General features: G+C 43.4%; 1 protein-coding gene across 1 annotated transcript in view; it reads left to right on the forward strand.

Moving 5' to 3' along the window:
- The window catches only part of ANKRD50 (ankyrin repeat domain 50), a 141087-nt gene that overhangs the window by 57626 nt on the left and 55882 nt on the right, over positions 1–27579 (forward strand). The window contains exon 3 of the mRNA XM_085641544.1: positions 18354–18583. Within this exon, the coding sequence (XP_085497670.1) occupies positions 18354–18583 (230 nt within the window). The remainder of the gene's footprint in view (positions 1–18353; positions 18584–27579) is intronic.

Raw genomic sequence — 27579 nt, forward strand, 5'->3', positions numbered from 1 at the left:
TTGTTGACAGGTTGTGATTGTTTCGGTGCCCGGTAACCTCAGCCCTAGCGCTGTTGACTTGCAGGGTCCCTGTGGGGGCCGGTTCGGGGAATGTTCGAGGGGTGTGTTTGTTGTATTGAGGGGTGGAGGGAAGGATCGGGGTCCTGTCTGGCCAGGTTGGGGGTGGTCGGCTGTGGGTGGGGGGTGGGTTCGGGCTGGGGGTTGGGGATGCGCACGATCTACTGAGTGACATGTCTCCTGTTCTCTTGCTGTATGTTTGGACTGAGTTGCCTGGTGACTGCCAGGGGTGGCCCTTAGCATAGGGACTATCTCTGTGGCTTCTATGGCGCGTGGTTACAGTGATGGAGGACCCTAGCGATAAGCATGGCGATAACGATACCATGACCCTGAGAGCGTTGACGTGGAATGTCAGGGGGTTGAATGATTTCCGTAAACTGAGAAAAGTGCTGAATTATCTCCGCAGGCACCACATTGATCTGGCGCTTATACAAGAAACACACCTCCCTCCCCCCCCCCACGAATAAAATGCTCAATTCGAGGGGCTTGGCGGGTAACAGCGCAGCGGCGGGCTTCACTACACACTCCAGGGGTGTGGTCACATGGGTAAATCCACGATCCAACCTGACACTGACGGTACTGGAAGCGGACTCGGAAGGGCGCTATTTAATTGCCAGATGCGTAGGGAAAGGACATGACCTAGTGGTTGTTAACGTTTATGGCCCTAATTATGACAACCCCGAGTTCTACACCGCGCTGGCCGCACACTGTCGGCGATATATACACGCCAGGATGGTGTAGGGGGGCGACTTTAATTTCACATTTAACCCGTCCGTGGACCGCTCTTCTGGTTCGTTGCGTCGCCCGGCGGCTGCTGCCTTGCACTTGCAGGCGGAACTGACTAGACTTGATTTGGTGGATGCCTGGAGACACGGACATCCAGGGAAAGGGGGATATACGCACTACTCTGCATTCCATGACGTGCACACTAGAATTGACTACTGGCTGGCATCTCAGTCGCTGCTTGCGGTGATTAAGGGGTGTGCGGTCCTACCGCGGATGCTTTCGGACCACTCCCCTCTTCTCCTAATACTGGATACCTCGGTCAAACGTATCCCGCCGTTCACATGGCGGCTGCCACCTTACTCACTGCTAGACGAGGTATTTAGGGGTGAATTGGTGGAAGATATAGAGACCTTCTTTGATAAAAACTTGGGCTCTGTTCAGAGTTTCCAAACGGTCTGGGACTCGTTCAAAGCCTATATTCGCGGCATGGCAATGGCCAAGCACTCCGGTGTCCTTAACCTCTTCAGTGCCCATGACGAGATAGTCTCGTCATGAACCCCGCCCGCTAATGTAACGCCCGGCACAGGGCGGGGAAAGGGCGTGGCACTGAAGGGGTTAAGTTCATACGACAGAGGCTGAAGACTATAGAGACGCAACTGGCACAGCTGGAAGAGCGACATCGGACGTCTGCGGACCCCGATGTGGAAGCTAAGATTCAGGCGTTGGTCTCTGAGTACAACAGGGAAGCGGACAGGGAAGTGCAGCATATGGGCAAGTATGCTACGGCCCGTACATATGGGGAGAGTGAACGCCCGGGCTCCTTGCTTGCGAGGATACTGCGTAATAGCAGGAAGCCTCTGGTCATCGACGAGCTGGTCACCTCTGCCGGCACAGTGGTTACTGGTGAGGAGGCGATTGGTGCCGAATTCAGAGATTACTATGCTGGGCTTTACACATCGAAGTCCTCTCAGATGGAAGAGGAAATAGAGGACTACCCCAGTTATATCAAAATGCCCTTCTTGTCCAACTCTCAGAGGGAATTTCTGTCGCTGCCCATACAGCAGGACGAGATTCTGGAGGCGCTGGAGGGAATGAGATCTGGCAGCGCCCCTGGAGCCGATGGGCTGACGGTGGCCTTTTACAAAGCCTTCAAGGATAAGCTCCTCCCCCACCTGATTATGTTATTTGATGACATATGCCAGGATGGCTGCATGCCGGATACCATGAGGGAAGCGCTTCTAGTCACCATCTTGAAACTTGGGAGGCCCCCTAACTTGTGCGGATCATATCGACCGCTTTCACTGATCAATGTTGACGCCAAGTTGTACGCCAAGGTTTTGGCCACGCGCTTGGCGCTGCTGGTGCCGGAACTCGTAGCGCCGGAACAGGCGGGCTTTATCCCGGCCAGAAATCTTACATATAGTCGTACAGTACTGGGAACCATGCAACATGTGCGCCCAGAGCGCAAAGCCTTGGCCCTTTTCCTGGATATGGAAAAGCCGCTCGACTCAGTGGAGTGGCCCTTTATGGTGCGGGTATTGCGGAAGTTCAGCCTGGGAGAGCCCTTTTTGCAGATGCTGGGAGCATTATATTACCGACCCACTGCCAGGCTGCGAATGGGCGATCGGGTTACAGACTCCTTCGATGTAAGCAGGGGAACCAGGCAGGGCTGCCCCCTTTCCCCTCTCCTGTACGCCCTAGTGGCAGAACCCCTGGCGTGCGCAATCAGGGAGTACCATAGATACGAGGGTATTAATTTTCCCACCTATAAGATCGGTATTTCCACATATGCAGACGACACGCTGCTATACGTCCAGGACCCGGAGGAGAATCTCTCGTCTATACTGAGGGAGGTGGTCAGGTTTGGGGCCCTGTCCGGCCTTAAGGTGAACTGGAACAAGTCGTTGGCGTTCCCGCTGACCCCGGTCACTTTGCCGTTTCAGATGGACTACCCACTGCAGTGGACGACTGATTCAGGCCGGTACTTGAGGATTCGACTCCACAAGGACCCGGAGGTGCTACTCAGTGAAAACTACGGAGTGGCATACGCCAACCTAGTCGAGGACGTAGAGACGTAGAATCGGCATCCCCTCTCTTTGCTGGGCAGAATAGCCATCATGAAAATGGTGGTTTTGCCAAGTTTCTTGTTCCTATTCAATAACATCCCTATCGTTCTGTCCAAGGCCTTTTTTAAGCAGATGACCCAAACCCTAGTTAAGCTGGCTTGGGGTGGTAAACAGCCTAGAGTCCGGTGAAAGGTGTTAACCCTACCATACGAGATGGGAGGATTGGGGGCCCCGGACATGGAGAGATATTACAGGGTAGCCCAGGCGGCCCACCTGCACGCGTGGATACATGCCAGCCCGGATGTCCCACATGTGATCCTAGAGCGACTGTTTGCAGATCCGCTCCCCTTACCGGCGATTGTCTTCCAGCCAGTTGATCGCACTGTGGGACGATTGGACTCCCACAAAGTCACGAATCATGCCTGGCAGGCGTTAATGAGAGCGCACGATTGTGCACTTCTGTACTCCCCCCCTGCTGCCGGTGGAGTGGGCGATCTGGCTCCCCCCGCTACGTGAGAGGGGAGTGGTGCAGGCATTGGGCACGTTGGGCATTGCACGGATGGAGGATTTGTTTATTGATGGGGTAGCCAAGACATGGGAACAGATCGGGTCGGCGCAGCCTGCGCCCACGCTATTGCAGCGCTTTCAGTTCCATAGGGTCTGTCGGGCTCTCTCGGTCCTGCTAGGTCCGGGCATGTTGGAGCCCCTGGAAATCCCGGAACTTACTTATGTCATCAAAACGGTGGCACCGTCCAAACTGATTACGAACCTCAAAAGAATAGGGGACCAGCAAACGGCGCACCAATGCACCGCAGCGAGGCGAGCCTGGCAGACGGACCTTCAAATGGAGATCACCGACGAGATGCGGAAATCCTGTTGCGCCAGCACCAAGAAGGTATCGCTAAATGGCCGTCACAGATTGGTGCACTTTAAGTACTTGCAGCGGGTGTATTATACCCCGGAAAGATTACATAGGTACGGGCTCTGCCAATCTGCGGAGTGTGAGCGTTGTCATTTCCTAGTGGCCGACTTCATGCATATGGCCTGGCACTGCCCGGGAATTGCTAAGTTTTGGGCGGAGGTGTTCCGGGAGCTGAGTCCGGTTCTGGGAAAAGAGATACCGCCCAACCCATCCCTGGCGCTGCTGGGGTACTCCCGGCCCCTTCCTTTGGCGCTGCGACGCCTGGCAGATATAGCGCTGTTAATCGCTAGAAGGGTCGTTGCGATCTGCTGGATGAGAGGGCCACTTCCCACTAAAACTGTGGGCCGGTGATATGCTGTACTGCTGCACACAAGCGGAGACGTACAGCGAACTGCTGCCGCCGAAAAGTCGCCCCAAGAACTTCTGGGGGTTGTACAGAACGTTTTTGACTGCCGGGGTCACTGAGACGGCTGGCCGGGAGGGGTCGCTGGGGGAGGAGCCCGGTACACGCACTCTGGCCGAGGGAGACACGGGACATGATCAGGACTCCGGGTGTGCACGATTGTGAGGGTCCCTGGCCCGTGGGTTGGGACGGGTGACTGCCCGTGGGGAGTGTGTACGGGTACACTTCGGGTCTGACTGGGTCGCTTGAGTGGGGGCATTTGGAGAGTGAATGTGTAACGCAGGGTGGCATGCTGACTGACGGTGGAAGTGTGCTATGGCTAGCTGCGTCTGGACAGTGGGATTGAGGACACGTACATGTGAGGAAGAGTGACATGAGGAGATGGTGAATGTGCGCTGGGGGGGGGGGCGGGGGTGGGGGTACGAGATACGACTGGAACCTACAGGGGCTACGCCAGGTTTGCAGGCTCCGGTAGTAAGTTTATGCTTCTTATGCATACCTACAAGCTGTTACATGGACTGGGGACGGGTGTAGTCTCCACTCGCAGTCACGGTCATGATTGGGCTCTAGTATGTATTGGGTAATTGAGACGCCGCCGGTCCTCCGGGATGTCGGCTAAATGGCCGTGTAAGAGACACTGGGGCGACCCGTCTGTCTGGCGGAGCCCTCTCATTGTTGCGAGACTTGTGGGCGGTTTGCCCTGTGTAACTCCTTCATGTCAATAAAGGTTTTTGAAAAATCAAAAAAAAAACAAGACTATTTATTTGCCTCCTAACCTGTTAAGACGAGGAAGCTACATGAGGGTGAAATTCAGTCTCAAGGCTCCCAATCAACTCAAAGGCTGCGGCCCAAGAGTTATGCAATACCGGCTGCATGGTTGAAGAGTGCAAAAGGAATGAAGACGACTGGGAATTTTCCATGTTGCCAGTCCTAAATTTCTGATTAGAAAATACATTAAAGGCCATCTTCTGCAGTCTCATAACCAACTTCTGCTTTAACATCTCCAATTTTAAATATTTGAGATGGAAGGACAGAGTCTTTCAAAATGATAGGAGCCGGGACTTAGAACAAAGTCTCCTTGCCCACTTCAGCCGTCTTTCTGATGTCTGCTGCAGATGTGAGGATATCTCCAAACACTCTACAATTCACTTGCAGTCCCTTATTCATCCTGCTAATACCACCCATATGACCCTGAAAAATATGTCCTGACAACTTCCTGGCCTCTGTTAGTCTCTAGTCACCCAAAATAGAATAGAACACACTTCATCCTGCCACATTCCCACCCAGTGTTCCAGCTGCCTCATCACATAAAAACATATATATGCCCCTCCCCACACTCGCCAAAATTTTTCTTCTGAGCTCTCGCATCCCATAATGGGCTGCTTCTACTACCTGACAGATTTAGGGCCTTCAGCTCACTCTGCTGGAGACCGACAGTAGTGTTTCCCTTCCCGTTATTTCTGAAGACTTCACAGTGCCAGGGGACGAGGCCAGCAGGTGTGCTGCAGAGCCTGCATCTCATTCGATCCTTTTGTACCGTTTAAGACCCAGAGGAGGAAGAGTAAGATGAAGGAAGTCTTTAAGCACCTGTGCTGTCTTTTAGTCTGTGGAGAACCAGGGAAGTTGCTGGAAGGTAGCCACAGACCTTGAGAGATCAAGACAGCATCCACTCAACGATTGACTGCAGCAGACAGGCTCTCTTACATTGTATAACAACTCTTTTCTGAAGCTATAACCATTAAGGTACAGAAGTGGAATGGCTTCACAACTAAGTTTATTGGCTATTGTTTTTTTAGGTCTCGCCTGAGCCAGCGCATGCGCTGCCCTGGCGAGACATTTAGTAAGCAGCTTTTCGAAGTGCTACCTAAGCGGCCAACAGTTGCGGTCACGCGCACAAGCGCGCGCGCCATGCTCTGCCTCTCCAATAACTGCTGCACGCGCATCCCTCGTTTTCTTTCACTTTCGCGCCGCGCGGCCATTGCTTATTTTCAACTCCTGGGCTTGTTTTAAGCAGGTAATAAGGTTTAAAATGTGATAGCTGCCCTGGCACATTAATGCGCTGCTGTTTAAAAACGACTATTGTCCTTTAACTGTGGCTTTCGATTCAAGTACTTTTGTATGAAATACGCAGTTTGTACTTTCCGTTTTTATTCCCCCTTCTCAATATATTTATGGGTCTAGAATACGGAGTGCGTACAGGGCCTTTGTATCATCGGGAGATTTATAGTGAGTCATTAAAATCTTTCGCTGCTTATTACACTGCCAGGAGAGTAGTCATTCTGTGCTGCGCCTGCATCGGCTCACACTGAAACATATGAACCGCTAACCCTGTTTAAGACACATTATTACTTTTTGAAGGACTCTTAACTGAGTGAACTTACTCAGACAGGAAGCAATGAACGCAAATAGCTGAGGCATTTAGGCCTGTGTGATGGCAAATGCCCTGCAGCCATAGGTCAGTACTGGAGCATGATTGGTCAATCTCAAGCCACCGAGTACTGTTGGGGGGCGGGGTCGGTGTTTCTTCCATAACAGGCATTCTAATTGACTTTTGTTTGGCACGTTCGTTTTAAATTAAAAACACACATGTAGCAGTATAATAACAGCTCGGTAATTCATTTAAAAAATCTAAGATAACTCAATTGTGAATCTGATCAGCAGGGCCGGGCTGCGAATTACAAGTAGTCCTTGTTAAAAAAAAAAATGTCAAACAAAAATATTTCAAACAAGCCCAGCTCCCTAACTCACTTCTCTTGCTCTTTCTCGTGCCACCCTTCCTTTCTTACTCGACCTCTCTCTCCTTTGTCTCTCGCCCCTCTCTCCTCTCCCTTCTCTTGGCTCTCTCCCCTGAATGCCCTGGTGTGTTTGCTGCAGTTAACCGTAGGAGCTGGAGAGGGTGACAGGAGGCTATGCGCCCTTAAAAACTGGAATTCAATTAGTCAGCCCTCGGTGAAATGCCCAATGGAATAAACAGCCAGTTAAACCCTGCTCATCAAACTCGGGCCCCGGCACAGGACATTGAATATAGGGAGAGTGGAGCTCTGCTCTGGACTACGTTTCCTGACTGCCGGAGCGTTCACTGTAATGGATGACTGCTATACTATTTTACATTTTGGTGTAAATTAAGAATGACTCTGAATGGGTGCATGATAGTGTGTAGCAGTGATTAATTTGTAAAAAATAAAAATGAGTGAATGCCGGTGCCACCAATGCTCCTCCGCTCAGAAGGCTGCTATCGAGGCCTATGTGAAATCTGGTCAATTTAATAGCACCTAGGTGCCTTCTTCATGACACTTGTACATTCCTAAAACACATCAAACATTCCTGTTATGTAAGGCTTTCTTGCACAGAGAGGCGGTATCCAAGGCGCTCATAAAGCACACATATGCCAACAGTACTGGCACATGTATGCAGAGGAATTTCTCGGCACTCTACTTATTCACATCGACACATCACCAACAAGCATTGGCATAGCCAATAGGTCTCGCCTTTGGGACCTTATAAGTGTTTAGCCATGCAACAGTTGGGGTTGTTGCACTAAGGATATTGTGCTGCATACCTAAATACTTATAAGGTTCCAAAAGCGAGACCTATTGGCTATGCCAATGCTTGTTTTTTTTTTCTTACCCCTCCATGGCACTTTCCTTTGTATCCCCAGTTAGCTTTAGTAATTGTTTTAAAGTATCGTCATGGTAAGATAACAGATTTCTAGCACGTACATTTTTTTTCACTATGGACTTTGTACATATTGTTTAATTAGAATAATTGCTTTTCTACCATGGATTCTATTGCTCAAAATCGCTGGCACACCTTTTATGATTATTAATGCTGCACTTTATCATTTTGCATGATCAATTAATAAAAACGTTTTACTGTGTAAACTCCATTGGCGCTACAATGGTTATTCTAATTTTTAAATACAGTCTACAGAAATAGTGGCATTTTCTACCATGGATTCTATATTTTTGGACCTCTTACACATTTTTGCGATCATACATGAAGCACAATGTAATGTTTGCTACTGTGCAAACTCCAATAACCCTGCAATGACATGTATTACTTTAATGAAATCCAATACACAGTGGTTTCTGGGTCAGACTTCTTTTGCATTTGTAGTTATTGGCTTGGGACATTGTCAGCCCCATCCAAGATCCACCCACAGCTGTAGGTATTTTATTCGCACCATATTTCAGGTGACCGCTTGGGTGTATCCTCATGCCCCCTTTGGCATGACGAGGGGTTATTTTACATCAAAAACGTTTGTTAGTGAATCTCCGTGACTTTTGCTGTGCTCTGCACCGCTCAATAGATGGGTGAGATGGACAGTAACGGTGTGCAAAGTTACGTTTACTTATTTTTCCCTCAAACGTTTGAAAAGTTTTTAAAGAAATTATGGGACATAACTTTTTGTATAAGTGTTTTCTAAGTAGGAGAATTTTCACAAAAACCTTTTGAGACAAAATGTATTTCAAAAACATTATTCTGAAGACTACTCTCATAAGCATAGATAGTAAAAATGACATCTCCACAATGTGAAAGATACTCAAAAGTACCCACCTTCGCCCACTTCTAAATATACTCACTTAAGAAATTGTCAGCATAGGAAGGCTGTGGAAGTGTCTTTGGCACTCTTGTTCCTATAGCAAAAGTTAAACTACGTCTTTTAGATCTTGTGAAAGACCTTTTGTAGGCTTACCAAAATGTTGCAGTAGGCTTTCAGCCCCCATTGCTTACCATTGATTGGTGTTGTCATTCCTATTTGCTCCTCATTCAGTGGCTTTACTAGTCCATTGTGTTTGCAACTACTCTGGAGCATAGCCTCTTCCCCATCGTTTTGATTGTCTGGCTTATATCCTCCAGTGTTCTCTTTTAGGGAGCTACAATTTTTATTTGTGATTAAGCACTACATGCGAGCACCTTTTCCAGCTCTCTCCCTCACAAAAAGTATTCCCGCACCCAAAGGATTCCCTCCCCACACACTCCATGTTGCTCGCCTTTGTTTGCTTGACCAACCTGCAAAACACCACTGCTCCCACACTCTGCTTTGCTCTCTTCCTTGTCTGCTTCTCCCCCCCCCCCCCATTCTTGTGGTCTCCCGCGTTTTTGGGAAACGGCATTGACAAAGGCAGTAGGTCCAAAAGCTGAGACCGATTGACTTTTCCAATGCTTGTACTTGGTTGTTCTCAGACCTTGCCAGTCTCCAGTGAACTAACCATTACAGTTTCTGCAAAATCTTTCTTCCTCCTAGAATGTGTGCCTAATTCTTTTTCAGGAACCTTTAGTGGGTAACTGCGATGGTGTCTGTCAATTTTATATGTTCTTCGGTCACCCTCCAAAGGACCATTACTTAACATTGGTTGGCTTTATTGTGACACTCATTTGCGTTCTTCTTATTCTTTACCATGTGTGGGCTTTGGTTCCTCCCTCCATGTTGCACATGCGTACTTCTTCCTCTCCTTCCCGCATTGCTTTCTTGGCCCTGTGTTTCTCTCCCCAGCTCCACGTTGCCCTCCATCACGTTTGCACCTCCCCAGGAAAAGATCAAGGCTTGCCGTGCAAACGTCCGAAAAATGTTCTTCTTTTTCCCGTCGGCAAATAGGTGGTAATTAAACGTTTCATCAACCTGAGATCGTGATACCTCGGTAATTGGCAGTGGCATCTTTTCCCTTATTCCCACAGTCTGCAGGATATAAACGTGGCCGGACACTGATAGACCAAATGTATATGTGCTTAATATGTTAGTAAGTCCATGGAAGATTTTCGAAAGGTGAGCTGTCCGAAGACCATGAGGTGTGAAATAAATCAATAAATATATTTTTGAAAATGTCCACTGCACAAAGGGTTGTTCATCTTTATGTTTTGAATGCATTATGTCTTGTATTTGCGGCCAGCAGATTTTACTTATTAGGAAAGAATATAATTTCCTGAAGCATTTTATAAATTTTTTCAAAAGAAGGTACCCAGTCAGTCATTTAAGTAATTTGTAGTAAATTGTTTAATGTTATTTTTAATGTGCCTCTTAATCGTTGCAACCTGTTTCTGCTGTAATAACGCGATTGGCCGTCCGATGTTTTGGTAAACGGAGGACTTTTTGTAGGATTTTTGTATGAGAAGGGTATGGCATTTTGAACAAATTATATGCACTTAGGTGAATTTATTAATCCAATAGATTTTTTTGATTTTTTTCTGAACACCTCGAAAAAGATGATCGTCTCGAAATGATTAAGCAGATTGCATTCTGCCCGTTTAATTTACTCTCGAGTTAGGACTTAATTGTTTTGCCTTTATCTTCACTTAAAATTAAAAACAGCACTTACAAAATTACATTTTCAACATGAGCTGCGAAATAAAACCGAACTCTCCCGATTGCCGCCCCCCCCCCCCCCATCTAGCCCCCCCCCCCATAATTTTTACTTGAAAAATGATGATTTCAAATTACTTTGTAGGGAAGAATAACATTGCTTAAAAAAATGTGAATCTACCGGTTTAGGAAGGGGCAAACGTGCTCCTACAGCATTTGAGCGCACCAGAAGATGCGGGAGCGTTGCCTCACTCGCTAGTTTCAAAGTTAGATGTACAGTGTCATTTGATGTTGTTTTTTGGGTAGTTGAGGCATTCTGTGGCATAGTAGTGACCTATTTGCATTCTACATAACATTTTCATCTTTAAAAGGGGATCCTGTCCTTCTCCCAGAAGTGCGGAAGCATCCCAGAAGGTGTAATTTTGAAGAAATAGGAGTGTGGCAACCAAAGTATGTATGTATGATAGAAATCACTGGTGCCAGGCAGTTTCGCCGAAATGTTATTTTTTCCAGCATATCTATCTATCTGTTATTCTGATGACAGGAGGGTGAGGTGCATTGATATTTTGCTGCTGACTGTGTTAGTGCTGACTTTTTTATTAGCTGGTCTGAGACTTGATCTACTGCGGTGTAATTGTACTGTATCTCCTGTTTTTTCTGCTAGTTACACTTTGGCTCCAGTAGTGGCCTTCTGTTCTACTTATGAAGGGCATGCTTTAAGATCTACTCTCTACCCACCTTGTTGGGGGACAGCTTCCTTTGGAGATCGTGGTGCAGTAGTGTGGGCCACATACCTTGTTCTGTGTAACTGTAAATAGGTGGGGTCAGGCTGGTGCTTGAGTGGATGTAGGTCGTTGCATGGCCCCTGTGGTCCATTGTTCCTGGAGTTGTGAGGGTCAGGCTTGGGCCTAACTTGATCTGGGGCAACCAAGTGGCAGATCAGAACTGATCTATTCTAGAGTGATCCATAGCCCTGGAAGAGTGAAGCAGCTAACATTGAAGATCGGAGCACTTGCATAATGGATAAGGAGAGGATGAAATGAGGGCACTCAATGAGGGCACAATCAATTCAGTGGGGTCTGGTAAATTGCATTTATATTGTCACAGCGTGCATTTGCCTTGTGCAATGCCTCGGTCTTAGAGAATGGTTGCCAAATTGGTATTTCTTAGTAGTTGGGATGTTGATTTTGGCTACCTATATTTTGGCAGACATGCGAACTGAGCCTTTCCAACTATGTATTAGCTCGTGATCGGTCTGTATTTGATAATATGTGAAAGCAAAGAATGACCTTTTGGTCAGCTGGTGCTAATAATCTACATATGCCGGGAAGTATCCAAATGATTACTAATGTCTCTTAAGAGCCTTTAGTGCTTGTGAGGCCTGGAATGTGGCTCTGCTCTCGTAGAGCTAGCACATGCTGGGTCCGTATAACCTAACACGTGGCTATTCTGTGCAAAACTGGACATGTGAGATCCAAATGACTGGTTAGCTTTGCTGTGTGAGGTCTGACCCTTTAGGCTCTTTGCCACCTGGGGATTGGGTGTTCTGTGTGGTGCCAATCCCGTTGAGTTATCCACCCGGCTTTGGCTTTGTTGCCTTCAGCCCAATCCTGTTGGTCGGCTTAACGTAAGGGACAGCTTTTCTAAGGTCTAGACTGTGACACTTGTGTAACAATCACAAGTCTCTTATCTGTGCATAATTGCAGATTGATTTGTGCTGCAAAACCTTTGATACAGTCACACACTCTCACAGAGAAGCATCGTTGAAGTATGCATGCTGATCACACAACAAATTAGCTAATGTCTTGGCAGATGTAACGAAATATTTAATTGTTGCACACCACACACAATGAATTGTAATGTTATAGCAGTAAAGATTATTATGATGGTAGCCATCACGTGAAGGTGCTGGTGTCTTTTTTCCTTCAATGCTTGTGTTAGTTTAATTAGGGACATCTCAACCAGGAAACATAATGTATTGTAGCTCTGCACATAAACAGGTTTAGTAAACCTTCAGATGCTCTCAACAGCACTAGATCCGAAGAAACAAAGCAAAGACCTACAACAGAACACATTAGACAAAGTATCTTTAACACATCCAGCATGGCCCAGGCAGGTCATGGGGTCAGGGTACCACGTGCCTTCATTCTACACTTTACACTAATAGTGATCACACACTAGATGCAGCAGGACTCGTTAGACTGAACATCTCGCAACGCAGTGCTAATCCGTACTCGCCACCAAGAAAGCCTAAACTCACATTCAAATAACCACACACCTAATTCTCACAGACCATGTGCATGTATTTTGACCTGCATGTCCTTGGGCATCTGTTAAAATAATATCATACCCATAGCTGAATGATTAAGACCTAGCCTTCTAACTAAGAAGCAGACAAAACCACAATACCAATAATTTATCTTCAGAATCTGTGCCTGACTCTGCTGTAAAATGGAAGTCTCAGAACCTTGTTGGAAATCAGTTCTGAAAGTCGTACAAAAGCCATCCCTGTGGCAAATTGTGCCATATACAAATGCCACCAACGTAATTAACTCTCCTAGTTTTCCACTTTTACTGAGCTCTTCATTTACTCATAGAAAACAGTGTTGATTCCATTTTGTATTGATTTAAAAAAAATACACAAACTGTTTTCCTTTGAGTGACTCTCCATGATTTCAGCCATGACTGTCAATTCAAGATCTGGGCACTTGTCAGAGGCCTGGATAGAACCAACCAACACAGGAAGCAATATAATTTAGACTTGGTAACACAGGAGACAACTGAACCTCATTAAATTTGGACCATTGGACACAATGATAGGCTAAGCATATTTTGATAATGTGGGAATAAGAGGTCTATGAGCAGCCGTTGCCAATGGGCATAAAGGATGCGGAGAAAAAACAAGATCACCAGAGACTCGCAGGGTCTCAGGGAACTGGGGCATCTATTTTATGGGAGGGAAGAAATATGGGATGATGGTGGAAAGCGTGTGGGAATGTGTGAAGAAGAGATCTAACTTGGTAAGCCGAACAATGTACACCATGAAGAAGCAGAAAGTGGCCAAAAGTGGAACTGCAACAAGGGTGAGAGACAGATAAAGCCCAGATGGACAATGCAGAAACAAAGATCAGGGGGAAGAATTTTTTTCTACAAACCTTAAAATCATGAAGTGGTGAACCAAGAGGAAAATGTAGTCCCTTGATGCAAGGTGTGAATGCAGAAAGAGTACCACAAGGATGAAAGGGGGGCGGGGAGGGTGTGGCAGATGAGAGGAACTGAGATGAATAGCCGACTTGGCTAGACAGGAAAGAAAGCCAGCAACTTCAGAAAGCTGAAACCAGAACATTGAAAGTGAACGACCTCAGACCAGTGTTGGAAGAATGGTGTGGGGCATAGATTTAAAAGGTTAAATAGATTGAGACTCTAGATTTAGGCAAGGTGAAGGGAATTGCCGTAAACTATAGAGTGGAGTATCAGAAAGGTTATGATTTTTGTAGTGGCAAGTATGCACACACTTATAAGTTAGAGTGTCCAAGAGCGGCTCAATATGTGAGGTAGAGAATGACATCAGACGAACGAACACATGCAAATAAAGTGAAGAGGCGAGGTTGAGCAGATGCTGGAAGAGGTAAGAAGTAGAAACAGAGGGGTGGGGTTTATCTGTGCAGTGGAGTCTATGGGGAGCCAACAAAAGGAGGTCTTGTTGCAATGGAAGAGAAAACAGACCGAAAAATAAGCAAAGAGATAGACCATGGGAATAAAGCAGTGATCTGCAAAGAATTCCTCACGTTCAGTCTTGATTTTCGTCCTCCATAGGCAAAATCACATCACCAAATTCACCAATTTAAAAACAAAAAGGTATATATCAAATTGGAGGAGGAGGGCTGCTGCTGATACACAGTAAATATTTCCTACCCCATTTGTCACAGGCACATATAGTGCGACCGTCTGAGTCCCGCAGTGAAATGGCCTAGAACCAATCAAGTTGATTAATCAGTCTCCAGACTCTACCATAACCAAAATGTTTGCAATGCTTTTTTTCTTTCATTTTATTCTTGTGAACCTATGTAAATCAATCGCCTCCTTGGCAGTGCTAGTTAGTTGCCCTTTTACTTAGTTCTTTTAGGAAGACAGTATAAGATGCCTTTGTAAATGCCTTACATTGGAAAGAAATCATACATACAGAGTTTGACCTTGCTAGAGGGTGAATAAAAATCAGTTTCGCTAGCAAATCCATAGGTTTCTTGCCCAAGCTGCTTTTTAACACTGAGGGCATCATTTGGATGTCGGTGGGGGTCCCGTCAACATAAAGGCCATTGGTCCGACTGCTGCATTACGATGCGGATGGTCAGCCTGCAGCAGTCTGGGAGAAAGACCGCTGCCTCTGACAGGATCATGGATCCTGTTGGGGCTGCATTCGGACTCCTCTCCCTACCATTAGGGCTGTGCCTGCACCGCTGTAGGAATTAGGGTGTTCCTTTCCGACTGCCTTTTTATGGTCCGCCATGAAAAGTCCGCTGAAAGGGGACTTTTGGGGGGACCTCTGTGGGCCACTGCTAAGTGGTCTGGGGAGCACATGTAGTGCACCCCCACATCCATGCACCGTGTTCTGAGCGCCACATGGTGCCTGGCACATAGTGCATGGATGTGCACCAAGTGCCTTTTACTACTGCGGCTTGAGCTACGGCCCTTTTCCTGAACTGCAAGTGCAAGCTGCAGTAGTAAAAGGCATTTTCTGACCACCTATCATAATAGGTCAGGTGGGACTGCCGACTCATTGTCGGGCGGCCACGTTCTTGCGGCGATGTCCGACCACCATCATAATCGGGCCCTTTATTTTGTAGCACTTTTCTGTATTGGATTTCTACATGATCTATTGCACTTATTTGCAAACCTAAGTGTAATTTGCACTGTATGAAACAACAAATCAAAATTATTAATAGACTTCTGTTTAGACTTATAAGTATATGAAATTTGTCTGTTTCAGTTCTTTATTCATAAGAAATTTTGTAAAGTCTTCCTTTGGCTAGCCTGGAGACAACGTTCGCTTTCATGCCCGCCTCATATAGTGAAAATAATCCTAAATAAAAGATACATGTATACATTGAGATGCTTTGAGTCACTCCTCTTCATCCATTGGTCTGTCCAGCTGTCATCCATATTTTGCCTCTGCCAACCACAGCATATAACGTGGGATAGTATCCCTGGTTTCTAATGGGCTTTCTGCTCCTAACCTCCACCCTCTTGGGGGGCAGGAAGCCCACTAGACACCAAAGACTGCTGTATCATTAAAAAAATAACGAGTTCTAGATGTTGTCAATCTCGAACATGACTCTAAAGTTCCCAAGGAGTTAGTGGAAACAGATCTACCCTTTAGTTTGTCACTTTTGCATGTCCATAGTGTCACAAAGAAAAGATGCAGTAATGCATTTTCATTTTTATTGAAAAGCTCTAATTTTTGTAAATAAAACGAACTGCGATTATCAAAAAGATGAGGCACATCGTTATGAGCATTATTAGAATGGTGAAAAACAAGCAATTCAACCATGTTTATTGTCCATAATGTTACTAAGATGACTCCTATGTATTGCTAATGTCTCTGTGCTAAAGATAGCATATTGGGAGTACCCATCTGCCAGGCCTATTGGAATGACCCAACCCCATACTTTGGTACTGTATGTCAGGAAGAATTCACCCTGTCTTGTGTGTGCAAGCCTGCACACTTCAGCCATGGCTATCTTCCTTCTTAGGTTGAAGGTCTGGGACAGCTGAAGTACATCTCAGTCACAGGTCACAGCAGCGCTCCATCATGACTCCAGCGGGAAGTGAACCTCTCACCGACTTCAGCATGGATGCTGTTTTTTTAATAAAATGGCAATCTTATCACACTGTGTCAGAGGTGCAGAACAACATTTTAATTAGACTGAAGCAGAAGAGTAGTCTCCTACCAGCACAGAAAAATAAAACAATCCATCATGTTCTGAGATGTGCAACCCTGGAACTAAATGTGCAGACTACAAGGTGACAATGTCTATCAGTAATAAATGGGTGTATAGTTCATTGTCGCAACAGGGAAAACATGCAAACCACCACTGCAAAACATTGCTAAGTAAAAATGAAAAGCCAAAATGGAGACTAAATAAATGTAAGTTTCAAAACAGTAGTTTTCAGTACTGTGGTTTTAACCAGTTTGATGTTTACAATGCATTCTGGGTGTGAAAACCAAGTAGTATCCACACAAGTCACACCACTCTGGACCCACCTGGGTGTCGATGTTTGAGAAATCTCTAGGTCTCTATTGGTGGCAGCTGAACCAAGGCCCAAATACAGCAATCACCCACATCGCAAGGTGAAATCTTAAGGTCACACATTGGGTTTTGGGTCTTTCCATAAGCATGCTAAACTCCTAGTCACACAAGTGGGGTATCATGTTTACCAGTGGATCGTGGGAGGACAGAATAGTAGAACATTTGTTAAAATGAATTGAATTTCTCTCCATTCCCGACATTCAAATATAAGCCAGTGTACAAGAAAGAACGTGTATTGCAAAATTTCCTCTGGATTAGAATGGTTAACCCCAAATTCAGGGTTGTACAAATTATCTCTATTCCTATATCCGGCATCTTGGGCACATTTAAAAAATGCATAGTTTTCTGCATATCCCTTTTTAATTAATTAGATTTTTACTAGATTGATGAATGGTACACAATGAAAAAGCAATGTAAACTACTGCTTACTTATTGACTCTGGGCAGAGTCGGACAGACCTTTAGTGAAATCAGTCTGTGCCCTTGGGGTGGTCTAACAAGTCAGTGTGTTGGCTATTTTCTTGGCCAATTGTGGCCAGTTTTATGGTCTGCTGGGCTGGATTGTACTGTTTGTTTCCTCGATATTTAAAAAAAAAATTGCCTTCAGCAAGCTAAAAACCTTTGCAGTCTCCAATACCTTGCAAGACACTTAAACCACATGTCTACACGTTCAAAACTGCCCAATTAGCAAACACGGTTCACTTTTTTAGCTATATAAATCACTAATGGGGTATGCTTTTGGTGCCCAGGCCTATTTTTTGCCCGACCCTGACTGGGTATCGCATGTCTTTCGGCAGCCAACAAACACTATATATCCTTTTGAACAGAACAGTCTGATGGACACTTTAGTAACTCGATCATCTGGTCAAAAAATTATAGAGCAACTATTTCACCGATTTCTATTATGTCCTACTTATTGTCATTTTTTAAAATTTCAGTGATTATTGCAATTGGGAATTTGTTTTGCGTACTACACTATCGACCCCTCTATGAATCCCAAATACTGCCTACTTTTTAGAAATGTATTTTCCGTGTTCATTCATGGATTTTTACACTTGTTTTCACCTCAAACATCAAGTACCTAGAAACCACAAAAAGATATATAGAAAAAATCAACTACCACTTTGAAAAATGCAAAAAAACTGTCTTTAAAAAATGCTTTTCGATTTATAGCTCTGAATGTTCATGAAAGTTGGAAAGAGGTGATTCTTTTTTTCCGTTGAAAAAACATACTTTCTTACAGATCAAATTTTTCAGAAAAATGTTGCTTTATTGTGGCTATTTTCTTGGTAACCTCAGGTGAAATGCACAAACTCTGTAGGATTTTCAGTCTTGGAGGGGGGAGAGAGAAACGTACTAAAGTTTGGCAGGATACCTTTTGTGGAAAGAAATTTAGGAAGGCTTCACGTAATGTGCCACAAATATTTAAAAAGTTTGAAAAAACTCAGCACTGGGTGTAGAGGACTGCGAGGCCTCAGCAGTTAAAGGGTGAATTAAATTTGTGTGCTTGATCACTAGATCCTCTTTGAAAAAATATGTGCTTCAGTTGTTGTTTTGTTTTTGACTCACAGGTGTGTGCTGCTTCCTCTTTTGGCAATGAAGGCCCCTCCACAAAGCCTTTTCCTGCTGGTTGATTCAATCGACGAGGGCTGCACGATTACAGAAGGGGAACAGAGACAATACGGCTTATCAGGAACCATAGCAGAGCTTTTAGCTGCTCACCATGAGTTCTTCCCTCCATGGCTACTCCTCCTGTGCTCTGCCCGCAAGCAAAGTAAAGCAGTTACAAAAATGTTTACAGGTAAGGTCCGATATTTATGCGACTGGTTAGTTATAGTGCCTGCTATGTATGTAAAACTATTGTGGGAAATTTGGACAACATATCTGCTCTTCGAATGATTTTTTGCATGCTTGCTGAAATCGTAATGTTTCCAGGTTATGGCTACAGAGTATAACAAACACCTCCATCTTACAATTGAACCAACATGTTTTATTAAAATGTCAGGAGTTGCTGCCGTTTAATTTTTCAACCTCATTTTTTTTGTATGAATGATTTTATACTTTGTTGGTAAACCTGCCCTCTTGCAAGACATTTTGAAAGATGAAATGTTTGGAACAGTGGAGGCAGACGATATCCAGTTCATGATTTGAGGTGCTACCTTCGACTAAGTGCCACTGTGATATTAACAACAAGTTTTCAAACTGCCACCGTCTTTCCTTGCTGTCTTCAATATCTGTATTTCTACAATCTAGCTTGCAAGATTCAGTTAAGATGTGTTACTCACAAAAACTTAAGGAATATGTAATACATTTTAATATGTACACTAAAGCTGCATAGAAAGATATTTATATATATATATGAATAAAAATACATCTGATGCTGTAATGAAAATGCATAAAATATATGTGGGGGCGGTCAGCAAACGGGTGAAATGGGAGAGTGGAAAAATGTTGGTTGATAAATATAGACAAAAAAATAATAGAAACTGTAGACATATTTGGAAAAAGAGTAGAAATATCATATATATGCATTTATAAAACCATAAAAATGTTGAGGAAAAAAGACAGAGAAATGAATGCAAGGTGGTTTCAGCACTCCAGCAGAATCGTAAATGGCTTTGCTGGCAAGTAAGCTAGATTGGGATAGAAAATTAGTTATTGGGAGCAATAAACGATCTTTTTATTGCTAGCGATATAGGAGAGACTTAATTAGTATCCAGCCTATGATGAAATCAGACAGCATTACACCAAAACCTGAAAGTAACATTGTGAGCTTGTTTCCAATTAGATGTTGTTAAATGAAAAGCAATAGCCAACAATAAATCTAAATAATTTATGACTTGGAGCTACCTGAAACAAATAAGGAGCCAACCTTCCTAAGAAAATATTGGAAAAGGGAATAGTAAACTTTAAAATCTTGTTAATTTGTTGCCATACCAGCTTCAAAAACTGGAGAATAGAAGGACACTTAAATATGTTTTAAATTTGCATTTGAACAAGTACAGTACCAGCAAGATGAACATAAAGCTATAGAGAATGATTTAAAATTCATGGGAGTAAATAATAAATGATGATAAAATAAAGAGTCTGTAAAGTGTTTGCAGTCCGTGTAGATGTATGGAGTTTAAGCCAAATCTTATCCCATAGAGCAGTAGGGAAACACTCCAGCAGGTCCTTTTTCCATATTAACTCAGCCTTTGATTTGAGTCTGTCAGTAGTAATGTGTAGTTACTTATAAATAGTAGAGACCAAGGGATTGATAGCCAACAGAAGAAAAATGTAGCAGACTTAGGCGAAAGTGAAGACATTTGAAATAATTTTGAGATCTAATCATTGAAACGGGTGTGGTGGAATTCCTATTGTGCTATAAAAGTAGTAAGTAAGTAAAATTTAGCTTGGAGATAAGGAAAAGATAAAATCTGATTGCTATGGAAAATCTGCAATAACCAACACAAATCTCTATCTCTCCAAGTTTTCCAATATATAGAAGGATTTTTAATCTGAATTCATACCGAATAGATTGTTGTTGAAAAGTAGCAACTGAAGGCTAGGTAGAAGGAAGGAGAAGAATCAAAAGGTTACGAGAATGGGTAATGACTAAAGTACGCATTTGAGATAGATTTGCTATAAAAGCCAATATTTCTTCAAAACCAAAAGGAAAGATAGGTTTTTCTAACAACATCCAAATAGGAGAATGGGGACAGGTATCGAGTGAGCCAACGAGCAGATGGTTTTTAAGAAAATGCATAATGGTATTGCTTAAAAGTTGGAAATTTAAGACCCTTTCAGATTTCTTTTTTTAGGGTTGATGGAGCTATACAGGATGATTTACCTTTCCAAAGAAACTTTGAGTCTATTCTTTCGTTATCAGGAATATGAATGTTAATCATGGAAATGATGTAGAATACTATAGGAGTGAGCATCATTTTAATAGAGAGCCCACCAAGAAAGAAACAGTGGGAGCCATCATTCAAGAGTATTGTTTAAAGTCTTTGTAATAGGATCAAAGTTCAGTTTAACCCCTTCGCCGCGTCACGAATTTTGCTGCGGCGCTGGGGGGGTTTGGGGGCAGCGCGGCGCCGCCATGCTCGTGACGGAACCACTCCGTCATGAGCCACGGGCTCGCTGTGCTCATGACGGAGTGGTTCCGTCACGACTCCGCCCACTCGCGCTAATCGCCCGCACAGGCGGGGAATCAGCGCCGCGTGGGCGGAGCGGCCGCCAACGGCCGCAGCATGACGGAACCACTCCGTCATGAGCACACGGCGCCCATGGCTCATGACGGAGTGGTTCCGTCATGAGCAGTGATGCGGTTAAGTGTCTTTAATTGTCTGTGTAAACCATAATCCGAGATATTTTATTTTCTTTGGATTCCAAGTGGAATTTGCATGAGCAAAGAGCTGTTTATTAAATTAATATCTGAGAGTAATATTTCAGATTTATCTGTGTTAAGCCAGTATTCTGACAATTGGGTAAAAAAGAAACTTGTTCGAGGAACAGGAAGGGATGTGGCAGGTTTGGAACCGTATAAAAGATGTCATCCACATAAACTGACATTTTGATTTGCTGTTCTCCAATTTGAAACCCTGAATTGTGTGACTCTTGTTGAATTTTGGTTAAGAAGGGTTTGAGTATGATAAATAAAAAGGGAAGGCAAAGGACATCCTTAGCGTACACCCCTAGACAAAGGAAAATAATCACAGAGGATACCGTTAACAAAAATTGCAGCTTTAGGACCTGTATACAATAAAGAAATTAAAGCAATCCATTTAGGTGGAAAACCAATCCATTTTAATGCATGAAACCTACATTCCAAACAAATCCTGGCAAAGGCTTTTTCTACATCGAAGGCAATAGCACCCAGAGGATAATCCAATGTTGGATGCCTTAAGACACAAGCATTATCAGATGCCACTCGGTCCTTGACAAAACTGGACTGTTCTAGACAAATGAGATCTGGTAGAATAGTATCAATGCACAGTGCTAAAATGTAGGCTACATTTTGTAATCGGTATTGACTAAAGATATGGGGAGATAGTGTTTACATTGTGAGAGATATTTATTTTCTTTGGAGATTAAAAAAATGGGACCCTGGAGTGCCTTGAGAGGTTCCATTATTGATGAAAAATGTATTCAAAAGTAAAAGGTTGAGCAGGAGGAATTTTGAAAGGTGTCTGTAAAATTCAGTGGTAAAACTATTAGGTCCTGGATATTTACCTCTTCGTGATATAGAGACTGCATGAGTGATTTTTGATAAAGAGATATCTACACCCAGTGATTCAGAATCAATATTTAGGAGTGGGGGGATGCAAAGGACTGAAAGTAATTGGCCAAATTTGATTGAGAAGGATGTATTTCTGGGGAGTAGAGATTTGTGTAAAAATTGACAAATTCATTTAAAATAACTTTGTCCTTGAAAAGAACAACCCTTTTGGTATCCTTTAAAGATTCTATTTTAGTTATATTCATTTTAATTTTTAAATAATCGGTAAGTAAATTCCCATTCTATTTTGGCCACCATAGTATTGTGCAATACTCTTTAGTAAATAAATAGAAGCGCCATTTGTAGTTAATCTATTAAAAGTGATTTGGGCATCTATTAAGTTTTGTAACGCAACCTCATTCTTTGAATGATGTAGGTGTACTTCAGATTTTTCGGTTTCGCCTATGCAGAGCTTGTGCTGTCTCTTCGAGACATTCTGTATTCAGGTATGGACTTGAAGCTCTGCCCCTTTTCCTCCCTTCTTTTCAATTGGCTCCTGTTACTGTTCTTTCTAAATGGTTGCTTTTGATTCGTGATTAGGCTTAGTTGTCCCTCCTTAGTACCAGCTTTTCTCTTGACTGGCCCTCCTACTTGTGTTGTTACTCGGTAGGTTTTAATCACAGCCTCTGAGCACTATTTTCTAAAACCGCTTTGTCCTGCCTGCTGTTAATGGCAGGACACGCTCTCCCGCAACTCTTTTTACTAACTCATTACGGTGCCTACTTAATGGGTGTTGCGCTATATTATGTGCTCCCAGCTGCACTGACGCTTCGCTTTATGGTTTGTGAAGCTGACACCATTGTCTATTCAGTTGCACCCATGTTGTTGGATATCTTTCACTGAACTCAGATGTACACGAGAAGCGCAGCCTGGAAATCAGACCATAGCACATCATGTAAATGTAATTCATGTATTTTCTGGGGTACGGTGAAATTACTAGTAAAATCCCCTTGTTAGTTACGTTGAATTCGCATTCTCAACCTCATTCAAAAGAAATCCCTCCAACGCCCTAGCAATCTGCCCGCCACACCCCACTATCTATACTATCCCATCTCATGAGCAAAAGAGATACGTTCTCCCGCAATGCTTTTTAGTAACTCAGCACGGCACCCGCTTAATGGACGTCACACTATAACTTTAAAATATGTCCCCCTCCTCCCACTGCACGGACGCAGCACTTCGTAGTTGGTGAAACGGACACCGTTGTTTATTCAGTTTGGGTTTATTTCACTTTAGTGTGAAAAGGATTACCTATTTCCAAATGGCAGCCTCGATCACTGCACAGGAAGAACTTGTTTTGCCATTCTCAGACTGCAGACGTACTTTCATATCCGTCCGACATGCCAGGAAATGTACAGTGCTGGGGTGCACACGCGAGCAGAGGGGTTCAGCATTAGTGAAAATCTGAGCTATTGGTGTTGCAGATGCTAATGTTTTTTTTCTGTTTCAAATTATGCCAGTATTAGCATAATAAAGCAAGGAAATCCTTTAATGAAGGAAAGGGTGCAGTACCACAAGCTCTTACTAGGTGTCCGAGGGTCTCCTAGTAACAGCCTGTGGTACTGCACCCTTTCCTTCATTAAAGGATTTTCTTTTCCAGGGACACCTAGTAGCGGCTTGTGGTACTGCTCCCTTTCCTTCATTAAAGGAATTTCGTTGGTTATTATGCTACTGCTGGCACAATTTTAAAGCTAAAAAAAAATTTGCATTTGCAACTAATGCAAGACCTATTGCATTGCAAATGCCTGTTTATTTTGTCAAGTAGTTGAGTTGATTGAGCTTTCATGGGTTTTTTCCTACATGACACAAAATTAATTATAAAACCTCGAGCTGCCACTTTAAAGGAATCCTAAATTGGGATAAAAGAGGAGTCAGTTGTAGTGTTAACAAAAAATTCTGAAGTAAAAGCTTCGAACTGAGAAGTAAAATGAGTATCTTACAGCATGGAATTATTTAAATGCCATATATCTAAATGTGACAAAAAGGGTGTAAAATTTAAGTCGGTGTTTACTGCAGATAGTCTGATATTAAAATTGATCCTATATCTGTATTAAGGGTATGTTGCGTCAATAATTTACTAAGACAGATAATCTATTTGATATTGGGAATAATGAGGTGCAGAATAGGATGTACATTCCCAAAGATCCAGGCGACATAGTCTTGAAATATCAATTAAGGATTTGCGGTGAATGGCAGATTTAAATTGGGTATGCATTTTAGTATGAACAAATTTGACTTTCCAATTTCGATCTAAGATGGGGTCATGAGCTTGAATAAAGTAATCAATAAATAAAAGCTAGATGTCGTCACATTGACACAGTTTGTTGAAAATAGTCCAGAACGTATTATCGACAGAGACTGGGCCATACACATTAAAAACTGTAATTGGTTTGTTATTGAAAAAGAGTTTAATAATAATCCATTTATCGTCCGAATCGCGTTTTTGGGTTGTAACTGAAATGTGCAATTTTTTATCACAAAGAATTAGTACCCCACTCTTTTTCAACCCTTAGCAGGTGAGACAAGATTTCCAAAACAACATATTTTTAGTTTGTCAGCATCCATTTCAGAAAGATGTGATTCCTGAAGTAGTGCCACATCTATTTTGAGTTTACCCAAATGAGATGACACTCTATCTTTTAACAGGGTTACCTAAACCCTTAATGTTCCATGTAGGAGTTGTTGAACAAAGGCATGCACAATTTGTATGTCTACAGTAACAAAATCTACATTAAAGTGGAAAGACGAGGATAAACAAAGAATCCGTTATTAGAAAGAATAGAAATTATACTTAGTAAGAAGGTAAGTCAGAAGGGTAATCAGATGAGACAAAAGCAACAAAAAAAGATAGACTGGAGCGACAGAAAAGAACGAAAAAGGGAACATAGAGACAGTACAATTCATACAAATGACTACTGAAAAATATACCTAAAATGCAAAGAAAGACAAAGGGAGGGTGGCAACACCAAAAACAAACACCTGCACAAAGGAAAGAAAAATATACAAATATAACTTGTCATAATAAGAGAAGGAGATCACAAAAAGTAATGAAAGAAACTGTAGTAATGAAGTGTATATGAATGAAAAGATGCAAAGAACAAATTAATAATCAAGTAATTCTTGAAGTTTCCATGTCTTTTCCCTCATGTTGCTGAAGAAATTTCTTGAGAGCAGCAGAATCCTCTTAAGTAGAAGTTCTTTCTTTATAAGTTACCTTAAACAAGCAGGGCTGGATGAAACCAACTCTGGCGTTCATGGCTCTCAATTGAGGATGCATATCCAGGAATTGCTTCAGACGATATGCCGTGACTTTAGCCACGCCTTGAAAGAAGTAGTCTGTGAACAGCCCATATTATTTGCTTTTTAGATTTAACAGCAGACATCACTTGCAGAACTGTGTATTGCAACCAAAATAAGATAACTCCTCTTGGTTCAGTTGAAACTCTGGGACCAAGTCTGAGCACCTTTTGGATGTTGAGATGGGGGGTCATAAGCATATCGAGACGTTTTGGGAGGAAGGACTGATAATAGATGATCGGATCACAGCCCTCAGTGTTTTCAGAAAGACCATAAATGAGAAGGTTATTGCTTCGATTTCGATTTCCACGGTCTTCTGTGTGCTTTTTAAGTAGGGATATCTCTGACTCCAAAGGAGAAATACATGAGGCTGCATTTTTAAGGCTCAGTTTTTTGCTCAGCCATCTAAATGTGAGGCTGCAAAGATGACCATTTATCATCTAAATGTTGCATAGGCTTGATAGTCTCATTTATGAGGGGTTTTAATGCACACATTTACTCAAGGAGCAGTTCCGTGGAAACCGGAGTGGATTTAATTGGTGATGTAGGATCTTTTTCTGGCCTCTTATTTGCTCCCAATATGTTTTTTCCCAGTGTAGACATTTTTGGAATTGTTACTGGGGTAGTGTCTGACTTCTGAAACAGACATTCATATCAGTTAGGGCAGAGTAAGAATCTGACAACGAAACAATATTTATTTCTCCAGGCAGTTTAAGGTTTCTTGGTTTCCCCATATAAGATAAGTTGGCTAGAATAGGAGTAAATGTCAGTGAAATAAGTCATATACAATATATTGAAGCTGGACCTCAATTGAATTGTAGAGCAAAAATTGCTAATTGACTGAAAAGCAGTCTTGAGATTATGATTATGAACAGAGCAGTACTTCATGCTGCGTATGGAGCGCCTTTCAACCTCAAAGACCCGTGCTGTCTTCAGATGAACTTTCACCAGTATGACCCTGAGCTGATAAATCCTAGTTGAAGCCAGCCCACTACACCAATGGCTCTGGGCTGTGCCTCACTTCAGTGCTGCAGGCTCCACCTTGTGGTTGGCAGCACAACAAATATGACCACTTTAGATCAAGCACTAGCTCCGGTCTTAGATGCTAAAGCGTGCATGATGTCAAGGTACCCAGTTGCCAAAAGAAAGGTTAGGGCCAATGTGGACTCGCCTCCATTTCTTCTGCCATACTTTCAGGTGTGGGTGGAAAGTGTTGGGTTGTATTTGGATGCTGTTCAAGGTATCTAACATGTTTCACTGGATTAAGATGATGACGAGGCAGCAGATAGTTTGCTTCAACCTTGTTCAGTTGCTAACCTGCATCTGGGTTTGCAAAATGCCAGAGACATGAATATTTCTCAAGTTCTCCTTGCAGTCGTCTTGAAGGCCTCCTACCCAGGAGAGTACCTCGTTTGCAATTGTAGTTCGGAAGACTGAAGGAGTCCTGGAATCGCTTCTCTCCTCTGAAGAGACTAACGCCAAAACCTAACAGAAATTTGGCAACCTGGCCCGTCCGCCTCTGACCCCTTGTTGCTTTGTAATGATGCTTTGATTGACGCAGTACTGGTCGCTTGTTGTGAGCCATTTTTTTTGCCCGGACTGCGAGTTGTGCCATTTCAAGGCATCACTTGCCAGCGCCAGGTGATCCAAGATTTTTGATGCAATATCTAACCCTGGAGACCTTTGTAGTACAGGACTCTATAAGCAAAGTAAACTGATAGTTTTCCAACTCCTCCACTGGACAAAGAATCGAAAGAGAATTGACCCTATCAGCAATAATGTCATTTCTTCTGCTAATTTGGTGTTATGCTCTTTAAATGCAGTTCATCTTGTGGACCATTGTATGCATACCCATTGAAACCTGGAATAAGAGGTGTTGCTACCTTGCTGGAAGACTTGCGCTGCTCCTTCATTCGGACAGTAAATGATGATCAGGATGACAAAAAGTAGGTTTTACATTCTAGACTGGATACTATGGGGTCTCTTGCCCATGAAATGGGCACCAGCTTCATCCTTCAGCTTCATGCCTGGATGTTTTCCACTAGATTCTCGGGACATCCAGATTTCCCTTGTGGATATGCCTTTTGATGGCTCTGGGCTTTGGTGAGAATGCTGATATTGCCTTGGAGAAATGTTATTGCAACAGAGCTGTGGCCTGCCCACTGGGGTTACTTTCCCCATCTCATAAGTTCCATCATCAATACAGCAAATACTTGAGGGGTCAAACACATTACCAT

Source organism: Triturus cristatus, chromosome 2_2, assembly GCF_964204655.1.
Source record: "Triturus cristatus chromosome 2_2, aTriCri1.1, whole genome shotgun sequence".
NCBI lineage: Eukaryota > Metazoa > Chordata > Amphibia > Caudata > Salamandridae > Triturus > Triturus cristatus.